The sequence below is a fragment of the Arachis ipaensis genome, chromosome B8 (assembly GCF_059453495.1).
Source record: "Arachis ipaensis isolate K30076 ecotype BB chromosome B8, ASM5945349v1, whole genome shotgun sequence".
Taxonomy (NCBI): Eukaryota; Viridiplantae; Streptophyta; class Magnoliopsida; order Fabales; family Fabaceae; genus Arachis; species Arachis ipaensis.
The window spans coordinates 98,206,861-98,229,934 of NC_142443.1; the positions used below are offsets into that span (position 1 = coordinate 98,206,861).

Here is a 23,074-nt window from a genome sequence, read left to right on the forward strand (position 1 = left end):
CTGAGGATGATGGTGGAAGTACTGCGTATGATATGAGTCGAATGGTTGTATGTGATAATGAATTATGGTTGGTTGTGAATTATTTTATCAGCCGAATGGCTGTATTAATATTGAATTATGGCTGAGTATGAATGCATATATGCTTATTGAGTGATAATGTGATTGTTGCACTTCCAAATATACGAGATACGAATTTTCCTGGGTGAAAGCAGTGGTTAGCCACCACGTGCTCCAAGTTGGGACTCGATACTCTGCTGACCCTATGTCGTAAGTGTGCCCGGACACTGTGAAAGTTCCGGATGAGCTTACCCCCGTGGATAAACACCAGTGAGGGTGTTATATGATTATGATTATGATTGAGTATTACTCGAGTTGGGAATGCACGACAGAGAGATAGTCCAATGGTTTGCTACCAAGACTTTTTTTTTAATATTAAATATTAAATAATATAATTACCAAAAAAAGTATTAAATAATATATATAATTTCACAACTATTTTAATAAATTTATAATTTCTAAAGATATAAAAAAAATTATATTTTCTAAATTAACAAACATTAAAGTCTTTATAATTATAAATATGTAATAAACATAATCATAAACAAAATTTTTTGAAATAAAATAATACAACCAACATTGTCTAAAGTAAAATAAATATTATCCAAAATATATAATTAAGCATCTACAAGTTTAAAACATAATCAATCAAAAGTAAAACATAATCCAAAACACTAAATTAGAACATCTTCAAAAAATCCTAAGCCCAACAGGGAAGCTCGCCTCGCCCCGTCAAAGTCCGCCAAAACCCACGGTTTAAGCGGTGCGGGGTTAGGCTAGATTTTAATGTGTGGCACTCTCAATTTTTCAGCCCGACCTGCCTTTTTGGCGGGTTATGCTGGCCGACCCAGTGAGTTTAGACCCGTTTGCCACTCCTAATTATGATCCAATTTCTTTTATGTATTTAGTTTCTGCTTTGTGCCTTATTCCAAATGCATTTTGCATACGTATAGTTTTTGTTAAATCATATCCCGATGACTGAGTACCCAAAATACGTATTAATGTGCATTGGGTCATGAGATGTATAAAATTGTATATATCAATCAATATTTTTTGCACTATAGATTTTGATAAATAATATATTTAATTAGTTTAAATGAAAAATCCTTTAAAGTTGTCTTTGGTTGAGTATTAATTTTGCATGAAAAATTATATTTGCTTTTAATTACTTTTGATGTATTAAAACACGATTTAATTTTATCTTTTAAGAAATAATCCAATTTCTATATACCGTGCTAATTTAGGGGCTTTTTACTACTAGTAATTAGCATGGTCGTCATATAGTGGCAATGGCCCATTGAGGTAGACACACTCAAGAGAGAGAAAGAGGGAGTGTGACGGTGTGTGTGAGAGAGAGAGAGAGAGAGACGCACACGAGCTTTGGCTTTTAGCCTTTGCAACCTCTTACTAGTTATATTGTGTCAATTTCATTCATCAAAATGGCTTCAACCCTTTTGAGAAGGGCACTCTTGAGTGCTCGCTTGATTCACCCTTCCGCCACTTTCCCACCTCAAACGTCACAGATTCTCTCTTCCTTATCTACTGTAAGTATCATAATTCTTATTTTTATTCACGTTCTCGATTGCTTGTTCGTTTTTCCATTTTTTTTATATCTAAGAAAATTGGCGCTTTCTCGCTGGATGCTTTCATGAGGTTATTGTTGTTTTCTTGTTCTGGCCTTCTGTGGTAGGCGATTGTCTCGATAAAGTTTAGAAATTTTGTGTTTGTGGAATTGGGTTGTGTTGCTAGAAAGGCGTTTGTTTCTTGTTCCGTGTGGTAATTTCCAAAAAGAAATGAGTTTCATATAACATCAGTTTCCGTTGATTAATTTTTTTTAACTGTGTCAACTGAAGTGCTATCAGCAAGTCAAATTCATAACAAACTGGCTCTGGTTTTGGTTTCTTTTCTTGCTAGTTCTTAGTCAAAGGATATTATCTGACTAATTAACTGAATTGAAACATCTTTTTGTTGTTTTTGATTATAGTTTTTGCACTAGGAAATTGGTCCTCCTTGTTTCAAATTTCAGTCACAGTAGCATTTGGCTGCAGTTACATAACATTTAAGGAAAATTCATTGTATGTGGCAGAAATTTTGAATTAGCAGGATTTATCGTTTCTCTTTTGCACCTGTGAGGTATCATCAATTCTAATACAAGTTTTGGTTTTCTCTATATAATTACATTTGTGTTCATTGGTTGTATGAGGGAATCACTGATACACACAATTGATTCTGATGTTATTATAATGCATGAAAAGTTTAATCGAAGCAATTTCACAAATTTTATCTTGTACGGAACTCTTCCCTTTTCAATCTAAACTCTCTTTAATTTCATCGTTTATTTTAGCATAAACAGAAAATAAAAATATTGATGAAGGTAACTCACTAAGTTATTACCGTATTATCCTTTTGACCTCGATGATTTTTATGTTTCTATTAATTAGAAACAGAAAAAAGATATTATGGTAGTGAGCTGAACTATTTATTGTATATTTTCTCTTCTAGGTGCAGAAGCGGCTGCTATTTAACGGAACTGTCAAAACCTATACAGTTCATAACCCAAAAACAACTGGTTGGATTCGTTGTATGGCTTTCTCTGCAGAAGCAAAATCCACAAGATCTGTATCAACAAATGAACCAGTTGTTTCTGTCGATTGGCTTTATGATAACCTTAAGGATCCTTATGTGAAGGTACTTGCTTAGTCTTCTTTATTGCTTGCTTGGCAGTGATCTTACGGAATTTTAATCTCTATATTTCTAAGGTTGTTATTTCCTCCGTGGAAACAACCACTGATGTAATTATCAGGTTAGATTGTGTATATTACACCCTTTGGGTGCGGACCTTCCCCGGACCCTGCGTTAATGCGCGATGCTTGTGTACTGGGCTGGCTGCCTTTATTTTATCCATTCCTGCATGTGTGTTTTGCATACCCCAGAAATGGCAGACAAGGAAAGTGCTGCATTCATTAATTTGATCACATGTGGAAAAAAAAACCGAAATAGCTCTTTATTGATGGCGTGCATTAATTATTAACTGAACTTTGTTATTGGCAAATTATTGACTAAAGATCCAAAAACTTGTGTGATCTTGATGTATTAGGTTTGAGAATCTCGTTACACCATACAGTATGTGTATTTGAATGGCATGTATTAAAATTTGATGAATTGTATAGTCAGTTCTTGGTTCTTTGCATAAACTGAATATGCTATTTCAACTTCTTCAAAACTTCCTAGCTCCATATACACTGTCTGAAGGGTACATCTTCAGAAATGGTTCCATAGTTGCATTTTAATTAGGTTATCCATTCAAGAACTAAGGCTTATCTTGTGTATTTGATTTAAGGTGTTGGATGCATCGTGGTACATGCCGGATGAACAGAGGAACCCAATCCAAGAATATCAGGTATGGACATGATTTCTCAGGATTTGCATTCTTGAACTTTGAAATTCTGTTGCAGAGTACGTGGCATCATTTGAATGTATCTTCTACAATTACTTACTTCTTTGGTTTTTGTTTCCTAGCATCCCAATCATGTGTAATTTGTGTAATGCCACATCCAACAGGTTGCTCATATTCCTGGGGCCCTTTTCTTTGATGTTGATGGAATATCAGATCAAACTACAAAAGTGAGTTTATCAGATCAGACTACAAGTTTATGCATGTGTCTTATCAATGTGTGACATGCATATTGTCAGTAAATGCTGTTACATTTTACATTATGACTAATATTTAAAGCTCCACTCTTATTTTTTTTATTAGTTGCCACACATGTTGCCGTCAGAGGAAGCTTTTGCTGCCGCTGTTTCCGCTCTTGGCATAGAGAACAAAGATGATTTGGTTGTTTATGATGGAAAAGGACTATTTAGTGCTGCTCGTGTTTGGTGGTGAGCCATGCTGGTTGTTTATGAACAATATATTATTAATGGATCACGTAGTAACTGATTTCGCTATCTTCTTTAACTAATACCTGTTTCCTCTTCTTTTGCTTATTCAAGGATGTTCCGAGTATTTGGCCACAATAGGATTTGGGTTTTAGATGGTGGCTTGCCAAGATGGCGTGCATCGGGTTACGATGTTGAATCCAGCGCCTCTAGTGATGCTATCCTTAAGGCTAGCGCTGCTAGCGAGGCTATTGAAAAAGTGTATCACGGGCAAGCAGTAAGTTTGGAATTTGTCCATGTATTTTAATGTGATAATGTATTTGTATTTTTTCTTTTGACTGCCTTTCTTTTACATGTAGTAAACGTGTAATGTCATAATGTGAACACATTCATTTTGTTTTTATGGTCGCTTCTTATATGTATGTTTTGTTACTAGGTTGGCCCAATCACTTTCCAAACAAAGTTTCAGCCTCATCTTGTGTGGACACTTGATCAGGTTGGTTGCATTATATACATCGTCTGTGAAAATAAGTAAATGAATTATAATACGATCATTCCATTTTAGAAATTGGATGTTCAAACTGATTTAATCACTTATGCAATTATTTAAATCATGTTGGTAATATTCTTGCTTGTGGAAATTTTGGAATGTTGCATCCTAGAGAGCCCAAAATTAGTTAGATTTTTTTTTTAAATATCATTATTGATTGCTTATGAAGCCAAGGTCTGAATATAGCAAAGATGTTTGATAAATTGACATCTTTGTTAGATTAAAATGAACTTTTTACCATAAATAAACCTACAGATAGCCCACAATACATGCAGTAATCAAATATTATATCAACTATAAGCAGGGACGGATCCAGAAATAGTATCATGGAGGCCAATAACATATATAATATTAAAAAATTATACAAAAAATTATATAATATAAAATGCATTATAAAAATATAATGATAGAGAATATATTTTAAAGTACAAAAAATATGTATGTACTTTTATTAACGAAATGGTCGATTCTTCGTTTCATAAAATTTATCGATAATAGAATTTGTGTCAAATTTTTCAGCAATTTTCTTTTCAATATAATTAAAAGACAATTAGTAAGAAATTTATCTTTTATTTTGTTTCTGAATTATTCTTCACAATATTCATAGCTGAAAAAGAACTCTCAGTTGTAGTAGTTGAAACAGAGAAAATTAATACCAAATGAATCAAGAAGGACGCTCATAAGAAGAAAAAAAATCTACTTTATGGGATTTAAAAAATTTTATTTAATTAAAAAATATTAGTAATAATATCTTTTCATTTTTTTAATATTGTTACTTACTTTTTAAATATTAGAAATCATTAATATTTAGGTTAGACTGGACTTTTATTTATATTAGATTAAATATTAAATAGATTTTTAAAAAATTAAATCATACTTAATAACTTATTACTATTAATCTTTTTTTAAAATGTTTCCTTATTTCTTTTTTTCTTCTCTCGCCTTTCAGGTTAAGAGAAATGTTGAAGAAAAGAGTCACCAACACATTGATGCTCGATCACAGGCCAGGTACTTCATATATCCTCCAGACAGTTTGTATATTTTTTGCATGATTTCATGTATTTGCACGCATGTAGTGGATAACTATATGTTGGCACTTTCAAGACAAAATAAAATGTATGATGATAAACTGCAATCTGTTTTGTGATTATTACTATTATTATTAACTCTGATCCATAAGCCTTTATGTAAGTCCTGAAGTAATGAGCTGATTTAGCAAAAAGAGTAATTTTTAAACCTGCCAATTGGAACCTCAATGTGAATCTGGTTCTATATCATTTCAACTTTTTAAAAGGAAACATAAAAGATACTCATTTTGTAATGGTGGTTGTTTCTTGTTCATTAATCTTGCAAGGATTGATAAAAGTCAATTAATCTTTCATTATCAACATGTCAAATTTGTTAACATGTCAGGTTTTGTGAAGCTGAACAACTATTAACTAATTGAGAACATTTAATTGTTTAGAAGCATGTGTTTCATGTGTGAAATAGTTGCTTATTATCTCAACAAGCAAGTATTACATTTTTAAATATTTAATATAATATAATCCGAATGATCTTGGGTGTTTAATTTCCCCTCCTAACATGAACTTTAGTATTTTGAGGTTTCAACATCCTCCCACTGAATATTTTCTCGTGTATAAATTTCTTACCCCATAGTTCACTTTCTTTTTTTGAGTGAACAAAAGTTTACTAGCTTAGGGATTCTGTTCCTGATTTGTGTCTTGTATTTATGGAAATTTTATCGTTTGGCAGGTTTGATGGAGCTGCACCAGAACCGAGAAAGGGAATCCGAAGTGGTCATGTACCTGGCAGCAAGTGCATTCCATTTCCCCAGGTGCAGATATTGTCATGTCGATTTTGTTGTGATTTACCCACTGAACCAAATTATGGTTCATTTGGTTTGTGTGTTCATTTTCTATTTTTATTTTTAGTATTTTCTTTTTTCTGGATTTTGTGAAAGAAAGAGTGAAAACAATAGTCTTCTTTTCTGTTTTTTTTCCAAAAAAATTCTGAAAACAGACTGAAAATAAAAACAGAAAATGAAAATGCAAACCAAACGCAACCTAAATTTTTTACTTATAGCACTATCCTCTGCTAAATATCTGGCTACCCTCGGTTCATGCGTTTTGGTGCTATCTTTCTCTAGCATGGCATATATATATATATTCCACATAAATGAAAACTTTTCTAAATTGCAAGTATAAAGAAGCTGCTTCGTGTTTGTTAAACTGTTGCATTCTTATAAAAACGGGTATTTGCATTGTTATCGTATTGTATTGGGAATGGGAAAGAAGGTAGTAAAATGCACACACATGTATATTTTTTGGTTTTAAACAAAAAAAACTGCTTTTACCAACTTTATGTAGTTCTAAACATTATATGTTACGGCATTTAGAATTTTTCAATGCATGCATACATATATATTAGTTCTTTGCCTGTAGTTGCTAGATGGTTCACAAGCATTGTTACCAGCAGATGAACTTAAGAAGCGATTTGAGCAAGCAGGTACGACTAAACCTATGTTGATGGATATTTATAACGTTGAAGTTTTACTTCCTTTGTTTTTGATACTTGTATATATTTTCCAATTCCTTTACAGGCATCTCATTGGAAAGCCCTATCATTACTTCTTGTGGAACAGGCGTAACTGCTTGCATTCTTGCATTGGTACATCTCTCGTTTAAATGAATTGAGTGTGTTCTTTGCTTTGGAAGATGAATATGCCTAAAGTTTACTACGAACTATGAATCGAATATTGCTGATTTCATTAAAAACATGAATCATACAGGGACGGGTTACTTTGCTTCCATTTTGCATTTGGACATGGTTTAATATCTTCAAGTAGGAGTAAAAGAACAAAGTAAAATAAAATATAACTTGATATAGCTGTAGGTTGATGCTTCTTTAGTTTCTTGATATTAAACCAGGAGTCTCTGGAAATTACATGAATTTTTCATATTAATTTGAATATTCAGATTTTAGTCTTCTCTAATATTCATTAAATAAAATCTTTTTTTATTATTCAAAAAATATATATTTCTAGGTGAGGATGAGAAGACTATGCCATTTGGGTTATAGCTCGTTGGCATGTTAATGTTACCAATTAAAACATTATTTATAGAAAAAATTATAAAATTTAAATTTTCAATGTATTATTTTATTAAAGCAAAAAGTTTTTTTTTGTAGGGTCTTCACCGACTCGGAAAAATTGATGTTCCGGTTTACGATGGATCTTGGACAGAATGGGGAGCAAACCCTGATACTCCTGTTGAAACCTCATCTTAAAGACTCATATATAGTTTAGATTACCATGGCACCTTGTACAACTATAGTCTTTTAAGAAAAGTCTCAGTTCTCAAACATGTTGAGCACACCGTTTTTCATTCACTAGATTGATTGCATGTGTTTATGGCAAACATTAATTTATGTGAAAATAATGGTAGGGTTATTCTAAGGTTTAGATATTTTATGTTGTTGTATAAGGTTTTATTTTGTCATTGTTATTTTTCTAAACAAGTTTTTTTTTTTAACTTGCTAAGTATGGTATTATTTCGAAATTGGACAAACATCCTTTTGGTTCAAATTAGGGTGGTTTCTGGTTTTTTAGCTATCAACTATATTACCAAAATGCTAGTTATGAAACCTCTTCACCATGTACCTAGCTATTGCATTTCTTATTTGTTTTAGGTCTGCTCGCGAATTTTTCTCATAGCCAAAAAATGTATATTTTCCATGATGATCCATTTTGACTTAAAAGTTATATTCTTTAGAGTATTGTTACATGAACATTTAAAGTTGAAAATCCTAGAATGAAAAAAAAAAAAGGGTATGATAGAGTCGATATGATAAGGTATGCGGTGACATACATAGTGGCTTGAATGGGTTCCTGTAGGTAGAATGGAGCAGTTGATGATTATTTTTATTTTTTGAGTTGTACTAAGGAGTGGTTGGTTTATCTTGTGAGCCTGTTGTTTCGTGTGTTGTGGTTGTTGTGCCTTGAGGTGTAATTGTTATATGATTTAATAAACTCCTGATTCGTGATTTGTATTTTATGATAATGCCAAAAGAGATAGTTCATGAATCAAAGGTTTTTCTTCTGGTTTTGGATTGATTTAAAAAAAAAACCTTCCCTTATTTGAATTTTCAAAATTTTTCATTTAAATACGCTAGCTATTTGTGTTCAATAACATATTTTACAAAAAGTCTTCCTAACCAACTTTTTTTAAAAAAACCAGCCAACATCTCAACTATGTTAGAAGAAACAGTCTAAAGTATAGAGAAAAGAATATGTGAAAACATACAATAAAATTCAAAAGTGTAGAGAAAAGATCACATAGAGTAAGTATAAAATAGATGTATCGACATTTATTTTTATTACTTTATCTTTAAGAAACATCAAAAGGTGGAGAAAAGAACATTAACAAATAATACGACTAGGTAATTTTTAAATTAGTTGTACTAGGTATCTTTTAAATTAGTTCTTTATTCACCCTTTCTATTCGGACAAGTTATTTAAATAAATTGATTGGATTCTAAGTGTACCAGATTATAACTTTCTAAAATAACATACATGTTTGTAATTTTTCTATATATATATATATATATATCAATCGTTACTGGGTGTAGCAGTTTTAAAAAATTGCAAACACAGAAAAAATTCGAAGTTGTGTTCGTCTTTCCCTCCTCATCTGTCGCCGTGTTCGTCTTCTCTCGGGCCACGCAACGATATCCTCCATTAGCGACGCGCACCTACTCCGGCAACGCGCACCTCCTTGGCAGTGCACACCTCCCCGCGCTTCCTCCGTCGACCCACTGCTTCCCTGTCCTTTGACTCCTCCCCTGCTACGCCTCCGTCGAGCCACTGCCTCCCCGTCCCTGGTCTCCTCCCCTGCGTCGCGTGTAACACCCTACCACACAAAATTTTACGCTTAGGTCGTAAATCAAAGGTGATGAGGCGCCATGACCTCTAAAAAACAAAATACGTACATATATATATCAAGGATAATATAGCTAGGAGCCCTGAAAGAAAAGGGCACAATAAAAATCAAACCGAAGAAGCATCGCTCATGAAAAATGATAAGATAGAAATCTTATACAGAAAACCAAAAGATAGATATATATAAAGTTCGAACGGATAAATATAATCAAGCTCTAGACTCGACCTGCGAAGTCAAGACCGACTAGAATATATGTATGTATGTATGTATGTATGTATGTATGTATGTATGTATGTATGTATATAAATACAGTCCTCAAAACATAAACAACATAAAAGTCCTTTTTCTCCAAAATAATCCTCTAAGAGGGATATACAACATAAGGTACAAAAGTGGAGAACAAACTACATAAGCTAAATTAGAAAATAATCCCCAAAAGATAAGTCTTCGCTTCCAAGAAAGCAAATCCAGCACGCTCAGCGAGGCGCGTCACGTCCTACATCTGAAAAGCAACAACATGTATGGAATGAGAACCAGAGGTTTTCAGTACGGTAAAGGTGCCCACATAGATAACATATAAAGTCTCAGAAAAGCTAGAGGCATTTCTAGAACTCCAATACTCAGATTAATCTTAAAATTTATTCTAAACCAGAAATATCGGTAATCTATCTAAGGGGATTCTAATTCTAGTTTAACTCGGCACCTTCCGTTTTCTTCAAACCTCCAAATCATCGGGTGGAACAACCCTCATCACGCCTCCACCATATGAGGGGTCTCTCAAGGTCAAACACATACAAAGCATATAAGTAATACACAATTAAAGAAACAAAAACGACATTTAAGTCATGTAGCATATATACATATATAAACAATTAGGCAAATCAAAGTATGCATACTCCAACAAACCATACAAATGCACATGATGCATCTGCCATATGGCCGATGATATCATCTGTTGGTTATCCAGCCAACCCGACATATCTGGTAGTGAACCCTAGACAGTCCTAGCGATGCGAACCTTAAAGCATATGCATATATATAAATAATCAATCATCCATCGCGTGAAATCTCAAATCTCAACCGGAAACCAGTGGGGGCGAGTCACTGCGTTTACCCAAGGAGACTAAGATCAATCATAAATACTATTTTGGAGCAAGTGGGGCGACCACTGCATTTACCCATGAAGCTCACAATCATCTCAACCTGGAGCAAGTGGGGCGAACCACACTCTTGCATTTACCCAGGGAGCTCAAACCATCTCATCCTAGAGCAAGTGGAGCGAACCACACCTTTGCATCTACTCGGAGAGCCTCAACTAACCAATTTTGAGCAAGTGGGGAGAACCACAACCCTTGCGTCTATCCAGGAGGTACGTTCTCATATGTCCAGGAGGAACAAAGGAGGGGATCCTAACCTCCCACCATCTCGCTGGAGGCGATTTTACAATGCCAGAAGGAACAAAGAAGGGGATCCTCACCTTCCACCATATCATTGGGGTCACACTTTCGAGAAGAGTGCTCGAGATAAAAGCAGTCATATTTATAATCAAATCACCCTCAATATTGTACTTATAATTAACATATAGTTCTTCAAACTTACCTCCACTATACTCCGATATCTTTTCTTTAATCAACTCAATACACTTCACAAAACTACTCTAGTTAACCTTCCCACAGTACTCTGTAACCTTAAGTCTCCGTCTCTAAGTACAAACTAGAAACTACCTCTTTTATTTTACCAGTACACTCTCGCTCACCCCAAAATACCTAAACACTAGCTATCGGACTTTAAACAAAATTTTCAGAAGTTTGTAAAATCAGAGGAATGATTGATAGTTTAAAAATTGTGAATTTCAAACAAAACAGTAGTTATGGAGGTTTACAAGCTTCTCGAAAAGGTCAAACAGTTGAAAACAAGGTTTAATGCAAAACAGGGCATGGTGCGTACACATGGTACTGTGCATACACACACACCAGACAACTTTTTCAGTGTGTGCGTATGCATCATAGTGTGCATACGCACAACTTGCAAAACTTCTAGAGTGTGCGTATGCACACCCTTGTGCATATGCACGAGTCTCACCACACACTCTGGCCTATGCGTGCACACGATAGTGTGCGTACGTACACATACCAGATTTTCTGGTTTTAAGAAATTTCTATTTTTAAACCCAAACTTCAAATGTGCATAAATTTTTTATTAAAAATTATTTTTAATCCATTCTTTGAACGTTATGAACTTTACGAACCCAATTTTCATTCAAGAAAAGTTTTGCCAAATTTGACGATCCGAAAGCCAAGTTATGGCGCGTCAAAATTGGTTAAAATTGTGGTTTTTACCAAAGACACAAACCTCAGGTTTTTCCAAAGTTCTCAATTTGAAATTACTCAAATCACACCCAGTTCAATCCTAATTACTCACACACATTATCACCCACTCCTCATTCAATTCACAATCGTTCCAACAATCTCATGAAATACACCAAATTCAACTATTATCCTCAATCATTATCAACATCATTTTATAATCATCATAATCATATTTCAACACATACAAACTTATTAAATTTTCATTCACAATTCATATACCACATACAAAATTCAATCAACAATTCATTCAGTTCAATCCTATCTTAAGGTCTATTAGCCTAAGTTTTCACGTAACATTATACATTATCTACGAGAAACCAAAACCATACTTTGGCCGATTCCTCCCTAAGCCAAAAACACCGAACTTCAAGCTTCAAACATTCCAAATCAATCCCAATAAATTTCAACCACCTAAAGCTGAGTTTCAAGCACTCCAATTCACCGAGTCAACACCAAATTCAACACAATTTCATTTTAATTCATACAATTCATCAAAATTAGTACTAGGGTTTACAAAATTGGACAACCCACAAGGGTTTAGAGTTTTCTTACCTTACCCATTGACGATTAGGGTAGAATTCAACAATTATCAAAAGTTAGAGTACTCCTAAACTATCAAAATCACAAAATCTCTCAATACAAAAATCCAAATTTGCGAAAATACAAAGAAGGGAGAAGTGGGCACATAATTTGAATTTTCTTACCACTTTGTTCGAATAGAATTGAAGAGCTCAACGAGACGAATGCGTGGCCACAAATAATGCAGCGATCGAAGCTTCAAAATAAAAGTTATGAGCGATTGAACGTTGAAGTGAATAGTGAAAAAGGGTTTGTTTCTCTTTTTCCTTCACTAACCGTGTTTCACTCCCCTTTAATGAACAATGTGGCTGAACAAAGCAAAGGTGAGGCTTATATGGGTAGGGCTTGGCCCCAATATAGGCTCGATTCAATCGGTTTAGTTTGTTGGCTTAATTTGGGTCAAAATTTTTAAAATTAGTGTTTTAATTCCTATTCTAAATATTTTTACATCTCTAAATTATAAAATTTAATTTTCTAATTTTTTTGGCTCATATTTAATTTATTAGTTGATTATTTATTAATTTTTGGAGTTTTACATCGCGCACCTCCTCCGTCGATCTACTACCTCTTCTGTTAACGAATTTCAATAACCCCACTTCTTTCAAATTTTGGATGTGTGTATGTTGTGGTTAGTAAAATTTTGTGTCTCATCTATTCCTTTTTTGGTTAATAAAATATCTTAATTTTTTAGTTTATGTATAATTTTGGATGTATTTGCTATATTTATTTTAGACGTGTTTGTATTAAGAATTTTTTTTTAAGAATTTATTACTTCCTTCCCAATTTATGGATTAATAGAATTCTTTACTTTTTTTTTTACTTCACAATTTAGGCTACTCTGTTTACGTGAGATTTATAATATTAATGTAAATTAGATGTGCGAATATTTAATTTCAGATGTATTCATGCTATTTGTGTTAATTTTAAATATGTTAATAACAGGAAGTTTTATTCGAGAAAAAAAGGTTGTGTGATGTTCCTGAGAGAGAGCGCTCGAGAAAATATGGTGATGAACTGATGATGATCTTACAATAATATAGAGAGAGAAAATAAAAGAAAAATAAAAGTAACTGCTTTATTATATTGATAGAAAGTTAGAAATTTTAGTTGTTAATGTTTAAACTAAATTCAATTAACAACTTGTTTATCTGAAAAATAATCAAATAATATTATTTATATTAAAAGACTAATTAAAGATTGAATTTTAAAGGATATGTAATATTCTTTTAAAAAATATACACCACTAGAAGAATTACGAAACTATAAGAAACATCTAAAATTAGAATATAAAACTAAGGCCCAGTTTGGGTAAATAACTTAAATAAGTTCTTTTGGAAAAAGAGCTTAAAGTATAATGACTTTTATTAATAGTAGCTTATAAATAAGTTATTTTGTGTTTGGATTTTTAGTTATAAAAGTACTTATTTTGAAGTTATAGTATTTGGATAAATAACTCAAAAAATAATTTTTTTTTACAAAAGAGGATGAATATTAAAATAACGATGATAACAAATATTTTCCAATATTAAATGTTGATTTTACCTAATCTAATCACTAATATTGTGCATGATATGGTAGGTGAAAATAAAAAATAACTATAAAATGTGTCAATGTATATTTTGTTGCTGTTTTTTATTTTACTCCTATTAGAACTCCCTTCTCCTTTATTAAGGTCAAGAACTTGCTATAATTAACTATGAAAATAATAGCAAGCTATAAAATCACATGTGAAAAAAATAAAATTAAAACTAAAATTTCATACCACAGTTAAATACAAATTTAATAATAAAAAATAGAGTGATAAAATGGTAAAAAAATACTTAGAAGGAATATATGCAGTAGGTTGTTCTTCAGATGTAATATTGTCTGAAAATGAAAATGGTGGTAGAAGATCAATACTTTCATCAGATGAATCATTACGTGAAAATGATGGTGAGGTTTGGAACATTGCATGAGAATGATGGTGGAATGATGGTGGAAGGCCAATGCTTCTAGCAGACCTTGAGTGAAAATGGTGGTGAAGAGTCAATATTTTTCACAGAGTAGATTTTTTTGTTTTGAAATTAATTTAAATAAAAAGTGGTAGAATGACTTATCAAAAAGCCGAGAAGTCATATATTTTTACTTCTTCAAAAAGCTATAAATTAACTTTTCGGGAAGTTAAAAGTTTTTTTTAAGATTGTGTCAAACACACAGATTATGACTTTTCATAATCCAAAAGTAAAAAAAGTAACTTCTGCTACTTCCCAAACGAGCTCTAAATCCCTCTTTGTCGAAGAAAAAAAAACAAAGAAGCTACCAATTTGATTTGAGTGCTATATAGCTGAAGTGAAATCCAATTGTTCTTATTCAAGTGTTCATTGTTATTATTATTTGCTTCTTTAGTGGTGAGGGATGTGGACCTTGCATTTCCATACAATGAACCTTATCTTCCTTCAATGTTCTTATAACTGCATGTCCCAATAAAAAAATTCTAATAATCTATGAACCATGAAAGTAAAAACGCAATTGAAAAAAAAAAAAAAAACAAATAGACTATCATTTTGGTGGTAAGGTTATGATTTTGCTGATAACAGTGGTTAGTGACATTTGTCATTTTACTGTTTTATTTTATTTATTTTTTAATATTTTTTTTCATTATCAATAGGAACAAGTTATTTTATAATTAGAGATGAACTAGTGTCAGATCTGCATTATACGCGGACTAAATGTTAATCTATTATAAAAATTTATTGGTACATGATTATTTATATGAATATCCTTTACAATTTTTAATTTTTAGTTTATTAAAACCCAAGTCATAGGCCAGCTTGATGAAAAACCTGAAGCTTATATCACCAAAATAAAAAAGCTGAAAATCAAACAAAACAACAATATCTAATGGCAGAGAAGAATAGAGGAAGAAAAAAAAAAACAATTTAAAACAATTCCAAGACATCTAGCTCAAACTATTATATGTTATTCGACAAAGTATTTTATTTATTTTTAAAACAAAAATATTTAACTGGTCCAAAACTTTATATAATCATCTAGAGATAACAGCGTATTTCACTATATTCATCACTAAGTTGAATTAAAACTAATGCAAACTGCAATTCAAGTACCAATGCCACCAGTTTGGGTATCTCACTCATAGATCATTAGTTTATCAAATGAAAAAATAAGTCTTAGACACTACTGGCCAATATAGCAAGCAGTATCGATTGTAAAATTCGGTTAATTAATGAATAATTAATGTATAAATTAAAATTGGGTTAAATACTGAAATCGTTCCTAAGGTAAGGGGTGAAAATCAAATTCGTTCCCGACCTTTTTTTGTTATTAAAATCATCCCGAACGTTCAGAAACACTTTAAAATCGTCCTTCCCCCCTGAAATCAAAATTTTTGGACACTTTTGCCCTTTAGCCATTACTGTTCGTTGGAGGTTTTAATAAATAAAGTTAATTTATTTGTTTATTTATTTATTTATATAAAGTTCTGATTTGGGGAGGGTTGGAATTAAATCAGAGAAGGCATCCCTAACCAACGAAGCAGAGAAGGAGGAAGGGCTTGCGAAGGTGAGTGGAGCCATGGCCGCTGAGAGCTCACGGTCGTGCCGGAGTCGGTCGTCTGCGCAGAAGAGGGAGCTTGTGTGTGGACATGGAGAGAGACCCGTGCTTAGGATTTCGAGAACGAGGAACAACCCTGGGCGACGATTTTGGGGGTGTGTCTACTATGAGGTTAGGGTTTTAAGTTTCTGTAGGTGGGTGATGGCAAGGTATTGTTTGTTCTGGGCTCTGACTCTGATGGGTTGCTGCAGATCCAGGAGGAGTGTGATTTCTTCCGATGGGCAGACCTAGAAGCAGAGAGTGAGGATCCCCATGTTGCAAAGATGAAGAGAAAAGTTGATGCTCTAAAAGCAAAAGTGAAGGACATTGAGTGGAAGTTCAAGGTTGCTGCAGTGCTAGGGATTTCTGGATAGGTTGTTTTGTTTTGCTTCTGGTCGCAGATTTGGTTCAATTAGAGGGAGGGGGTAGCGTGTGTGATGCCATTGAAGTATGGTTGATGAAATTAGGGGAGAATTTAGTGTTCAGTTTGCATTTCTTTGATTGGGTTTGAGTTATGTAAATTGAGATGTACTGGGTCTTGCTGAACATCTGAGTTTAGTTTAGGGTTTTGCTAATTAATTTTGTGAGTGTAATGATCTCCTTGTAATTTGACAATTAATTGGAATAGAAAATTTATCTGTTAGCAAGGAAATTGTGACTGAACTCTTCTGTTAATCAACTCTGTAACATATCAACTCAATTAAGGAAATTCATTAAACAGAACCAGTGTAATTCAGTAATAAGCATAGGAAAATAACACCAAATGGTGGATACCATCAATTCCATTACATGGAGACTAAACAAAATATAGTCCAAGACACTCAAAATACCTACTGCAACTCTGTTGCTAACTAAGAAAGGTTAATCATAAGCCATGTTGTCTAGTTCTCAAAAAACCAAAAAAAAAGTGTCACAAACATTGTCTCAAATCAAGCAACAGTACATTAATTACAGCACAAAAGACAAATTTTCAGAACAGTTTAAAATTTTCCCCAAAGTCTTAGTGGAAGTTTAGCCATGAGCCTCGGCCTTTTAGGAGATACATGCAGTGGAATTCTGTGACTAAAGGAGACTGGCCTGGCTGGTTGGCTGGAGCTGGCTGCACCCTTCTCCTTTGGTGCTGGTGGTTCTTGTGTAAGGCTTCTAGTGGGCTTTCTGTTGGGCCTAGTAGAGGATGATGTGGGCTTGTCAGATGGCATGTCAGGCTGGGATGAAGCCTTAGATATGGTTTTAGGTCTGATAGATGAAGGCTTCCTTCCTCCTCTGGTCCTTTTGCTAGTAGCTTGCCTTGGTTGTTGGGCCTGAAAGACATTAAACAATTCAGTTGATTAAATAATGAAACTGTAACCCTAACATACATGCAGTTGATGATATACACACACTTACATCCAGGGATGGCTTCTTGCATCCTCCCCTCTTGTGTCCAGACTCACCACAGTTTGAGCACCTTTGGATTTGTCCCCTCCTAGACTAGTAGGACTGGCTGTTGTCCGGAGGCTCATCAGGTCCTCTCTTCCTCTAACATTGTCACTATAGGTTTCTCCCTAGAGTCTACTGTTACACTATTAAAGCTCTCACACATGTTGTTCACAAGAATGTCACATTTAGAGTGAAAATTAAACCTGGACCTGCTCCAAAATCTTGGAGGAATAGCGTTTAGATGTCTGTGCGCATCCACATTGATCTGCCTTATGATTTGCATCTCTTTCTCCCATTCCTTCCAGTGTGTAGCCTTTGCACACCTCCACATCAGCTGCTTTAGGTGTAACCCAGGAAATTTCTTCCTAAAGTTGCTGTAAAGATGGCGGACACAGAACCTATGGTCCACTCCTGGAATAACTTCATCAAAAGCAGGCAAGAGACCCTAATAGAGCAGGTAAAATTGTGTTACATAACAATTACTGCATTAATAAAGGACAAGAGCTTCAACATCCAGAATTTAAATTTATCAAATATAAGATTTTAATTGCAACCCTAACCATTTACCTTCTGCTGATCAGACATGAAGGTTGTTTTCCCAATGACCTCAGCTCCAAAGTCGTCAATGAGCAGCCGGAGAAACCACTTCCAGGTGTCTTTAGTCTCTACCTCTACAACGGCGTAGGCGATTGGAAGCATTTGATCATTGGGATCCCACCCAATCGCTGTTAACAACTGCCCCCTTGAGGTGTCTTTAGAAAACAGCCATCCAATCCAACAAACTTTCTACACTACAGGAAGCTATTCTTGCAAGCAGCTAGGCACACATATACCCTTTGAAAAATGCAGTAATTGTTTAACCCCTGGTGCTGGTCCTCAACCTCGAAATCAGGGGACCTCTGTACCTTGAGCGTCACTGAGGACCCTGGATTAGCACGTAGCAGCTTGGAGCAGTAGTCAGCAATCCTTTTGTACTGCTTCCGGTAGGCTCCCTGAATCTCATCCAATGCAGCTTGTTTAGACCTTGCTACCATTGAAGTTGTCACTGTCAAATTCCATTTCCTTTGTGCCTTGTTGACCAGATCCTTTATTTTCACCTTTGGGTTACTTTCCACTTTCTTCCTAAATGCTTTACTCAGCCAACCAGTATGTAGTATCCCTACCCTATGTGACTGGCCACAAGTATGCTTAAGGTTCATTGACCTCAGCTGCCAAGTCTCCTCCTCACTCATTTTTGCTGCATATAACCAAAACGGGCAACCTTCTTGACAAACAGCCCTCACCCTGACCAAGTCAAGTTTCGCATACCTCAGTCCCCTTCTTGTTTGCACTGCATAAGCTATTACAGTGTCCTTGAATTCCTCCCTTGAAGCAAACACAGTTTCAACTTTCCATTTGTACCTTGTCATGTCTTTCACATCTTTATGGATCGGATATCTAATTGCTTCATTGTTATCATTACTCTTACTGTCCTCTTTCTCTGAACCACCACCCACTTCATAATCCACATTAACTTCATCACTATTGAACCCTTCCTCATCACTGAAATCACCTCCTGCAACCTCTTTTCCTTTTTCAACTCGATCACCATCCGTCCCACCTCTTACTTCATCAAATCCGCTCTCATCATCATACTCCTCTTCACTATCTGTAAACAGCACATCATCTGCACTGTCAACCTCACCATCAGATGGAATGAAATCCTCATCATCACTATCCTCATCACTATTCAGCTTATCTCCCTCTTTAACCGCCTCTGCATTAGCTCTTTCCACCTCTTGAACCCCATCACCCTGATAAATCACCAGCTGTTTCTGATTATGTACATCTTCATCATTGGCCCTCTCCGCCTCCTGAAACTGTTCACTTGGGCCTCCAACATCAAGAAACCCTACTTCAGGAAAGTCTTCATCAACCTCAACCTTATGGACCACGTACAGATCGACATGACCCCTATTCTCTGCTATTTTACACATCTCAATGGCATCTTTGTCTCCCTCAAACAACTTCAAATCATTCTCTAACCATTCAGAACTTGGGTCCTTATACCAGAAAGTTGCGATTTTTTCCTTTGTGTACCCAAACTATCCCACCTCAGCATATGCCTCAAAAAGAGACCAGCAATCCATATCAACATCTTCAATTACAGTCCATTCTCCCCCTATATACTCCAATGTACCATTGTCATACCCAAATCTACCACCATGGTACACAGTCAGGTTAAAGGTTCCCATCACCTAAAACCTACAAACAAAAATCACACCCAACTCCCATTTGTAAACCACCAAATACCCTTCACACAGCATTAAGTTCAAGCTCCAAAAAATCAAAACAAATGCTGCACATGTACCTGATTTGAGATGACTGCCACGAGAATGAGCTCCTCTTCCATTCTTTCCCACGCAATGCAAACGTAGTGACGCTACTCCTCAGGCCAGCACTCACTTAGTTAGGGCATCATTGAAGGTGAAGGATCAGTGTTCCTTTGTGTAACGTTACTCACATAATGAATCGGTTTTGCGGGAATAAAACACCAAGCGTCAAAGGGCTCAGGGGAAAATTTGGAATTAAATTTTTTTAATGCACTTGAGGACAATTTTAAAGTGTTTATGAACGTTCGGGATGATTTTAATAGCAAACAAAGGTCGGAGACGAATTTAATTTTCACCCCTTACCTTAGGGACGATTTCAGTACTTAACCCATTAAAATTTATTTTAGAAAATTAGAAAGGTGAATTTTATGGTTTAATATAATAGAAAAAATTAAAACGAGAATTTCGACACTAAATTTAAAAAATTTGGCTAAAAAATGGGACGAACGGATTGAACCGGGCCCGTATTGGGCCCAAGGCCCAGCCAAGCCTCATGAAACAAATGGGTTCAGCACCCTCTTCTTCCCCACATAAGCAAAACACGCTGAAAGGGAAAGGGGGAGCTTGAAACCCTTGCCCAAATTCAACTCAAAATTCATTTGATCATAACTTTTGATTCGGAGCTCCGATCGCCACACCGTTTGCGGTCACGTGACAATGGTGTCGAGCTCTACAAATCTCACAACTTTATTCAAGAGGTAAGTCACTAATCCCTCTCTAATTTTTCAGCCCTTTAATTCGAAATTATTGGACAAAAATGTTGAGATTTTGAGCTTTTGATATTATAGGATCCAATTAGCTTAAGAGAAAGGCTTGATCTCACTCCTTTGATCGTTGGGTATGGTAAGGAATTCTCAACCCTAGTAAAATTCATGATTTAAGGATTTTGGATATTAAGTTGTTATGTTTGGATGTGATATTGTAGATTAGGTAATGTGTATATGTATGTTGGAGCTTGATTGAGGTCTTGGAAAGCTTGGAATGGGTCTTTGGTGCTGAAAAATCTGTTTAAAGGGTGTTGGAGTCTTCAAGGTTTGAGAAAAGTTGAATTGGAGGTTTTACGGGTTGAGCGAAGAATAGGCCAAGGTATGATTTCTGTTTTCTGTATCTAAAATGTAATGTAATGTGAAAACTTAGGCTAGTGACCCTAAGATAGGAATTGAATTATTGATGCTGTTGATTGGTTGAGAAGGATTGTGTTGATTATGTATGTGGTTAGTGCTTTTGGAGGGTTTTGATGGAATCTTGTATGTAATATATGCATGTCTTGGTATATGATTAATGGTTGGTGGGATTGAATTGTGGTTGGTACCATGTTATTGGTGAAAATGATGTTAATTGTATGTATAGTGATTGATTGAATTGAATATTGTTAGAATTGAGTTATTCAAGTGAGATTGGTTAAACGTGGTGAATTTTGGATTGAGTAAGAAAGTTTAGAATTGAATGAGAATGTTTGATGTTGAATTGGTAAGTTTGGATTGGTTTAAAAAGGTTTTGGAATTGGTGTATGTTTGAAAATTGAGGTTTGGTTGTTTTTGTGAAAATTGTGATTTTGGCCAAATTTTGGCGGAGCATAACTTGGTCTCCAGACCTCCGATTTATGTCAAACTTGAGTAAAAATAAAATTTGATCCGAGATGTTTATGCCGTTCGAAGAACAAAGGAAAAATTTTTTAAAATGAGAAAGTTATGCTCGATCAAAGTTTGGTCTGTAAACTGAAAAATCTAGACTTAGCAGCTTTTTGGTGCTACTGCATTGTATGCGTACGCATATCTTTTCATACACAAACATGCGCTTCTGTTTGGCGTGTTTGCATACGCGAAAAGGGAATGCGTATGCGAAATGGGGGCAAAATGCACGCTCACGCGTACGCGTGACCCGGGTGTTTTTGCGTACGTGAAACCCCTCATACGCGAACATTCTGTTTGATGCGTAAGTGTATTGATACATTCGCATTCTGTTCTAGATTAGCTAGTTAGTTTAAGTAGTTTTAGCTTAATTTCATGCATTTTATTCAAAATAAATAAGCATTTGAATGAAGTTCTCACTATATATTAATATGTCAAAGGCTAAGTGATTTTGTGGTTGATTCTATGCAAATGACATAAGAAAAGTTTTAAATACTTGAATTATAAAAATTTGGGATGCAGAGCTTTGATGAGATATTGTTTTGTGATCATGGCAGGGGAGAAGAGTGCTACGCTCATGTGAAGAACGCTATGTTTCCCCGCAGCACACCCCTTGGCACTACGCTCTCTTTCAAAGAACGCTACGTTCTTCAGCGACGCGTATGCGTATGTGACGCGTACGCGTGGAACAGCATTTTCCGAAGGGCCACGGCCACGCGTACGCGTGCATGATGCGTACGCGTGGGAGGGATCTACGCTTTTCAGCCAAGAGCGCTACGCTCTCTTTCAAAGAGTGCCTGCGACAACCTTCAAAGTGGGATTGAAGATTTGCCACCGACGTGTACGCGTAGGTGACGTGTACGCGTGGATGTGGCATTTGAGAAGAACCACGCGAACGCGTCGATAAGGCAGCAGCGTGGAAGTGGCATTTTTGAGTCCACGCGTATGCGTGGGAGAGCGCTCTTCACGAGAACGCTACGCTCGCCTGGAGAACGCTCTGAAGATGATGCGTATACGTAGGAGACGCGTACACGTGACAAGGGCTGCAGAGAGAAACGATGCGCATGCGTAGGTGACGCGTACGCGTCGCAAGTGCCAGAATGATGAATGACGGGCACGCGTGGGAGACGCGTACACGTTGATGCCTGAGCACTCCATTTTCCTAAAGAGCGCTATGTTCTCCTGGAGTTGAATTCAAGTACAAATTAAAAAGCCCACTTAAAGCACTAGCAAGTACACCAGAAGCAGCCACTGAACCAGTACAAATAGGGGACATTTGGAATCATGAAGGACTTCTTCTGGATCCTCTTTTTCATTTTCTCATTTTTAGATTTTTTTGTACTTTTTGCATTTTGGGAATTTTACTTTTCAGCTAGGAACTCTGTATCACTTTTCCAGTTTTCATTTTCTGTTTAGGGTCGTTATTTTCTTTTCCTTTTCAATGCCGAGTCTCATTTTCAATTTGAATATTCTGTTTAAACTTAGAGCTATGAATCACTAAACCCCATCTTCACTAGGGGGAGGAGCTCTGTTGGTTTCAATGAATTGATAATTCTTCTTTTTCTCTCAATACAAGTGAATTCATCTAAGAGGAAACTCTTGTTCTTCACAGATTCAATTACTATCGAGAGAGGAATTGAATCTAGTTGATTATGTGATGGACTTGAGAAAGGAGTCACAGAAGTTAGTT

The 23,074-nt window shown here is 35.2% G+C and overlaps 1 protein-coding gene across 2 annotated transcripts; it reads left to right on the plus strand.

Moving 5' to 3' along the window:
- Positions 1-1,305: 1,305 nt before the first annotated feature.
- LOC107613240 (thiosulfate/3-mercaptopyruvate sulfurtransferase 1, mitochondrial) lies at positions 1,306-8,072 on the plus strand. 2 transcript variants are annotated; one of them, XM_016315138.3, is made up of 12 exons: positions 1,306-1,601; positions 2,560-2,745; positions 3,398-3,457; positions 3,619-3,681; positions 3,815-3,939; positions 4,051-4,213; positions 4,373-4,432; positions 5,436-5,494; positions 6,242-6,323; positions 6,931-6,994; positions 7,089-7,156; positions 7,676-8,072. In XM_016315138.3, exons 1-12 carry the CDS (start codon positions 1,497-1,499, stop codon positions 7,772-7,774), a joined length of 1,134 nt encoding a protein of 377 aa, XP_016170624.1. In that variant the 5' UTR covers positions 1,306-1,496; the 3' UTR covers positions 7,775-8,072. The 2 variants fall into 2 exon arrangements, with proteins under 2 accessions (XP_016170624.1, XP_088353511.1); XM_088497385.1 differs by lacking the exon at positions 1,306-1,601 and adding an exon at positions 2,042-2,190.
- Positions 8,073-23,074: the final 15,002 nt, after the last annotated feature.

Excerpts from the sequence above, each read along its gene's own strand:
- LOC107613240 (XM_016315138.3), top strand. The coding sequence starts at position 1,497 with ATGGCTTCAACCCTTTTGAGAAGGGCACTCTTGAGTGCTCGCTTGATT. Across the intron at positions 2,746-3,397 it reads TTAAGGATCCTTATGTGAAG|GTGTTGGATGCATCGTGGTA; the intron begins GTACTTGCTTAG and ends ATTTGATTTAAG. Across the intron at positions 3,458-3,618 it reads ACCCAATCCAAGAATATCAG|GTTGCTCATATTCCTGGGGC; the intron begins GTATGGACATGA and ends CACATCCAACAG.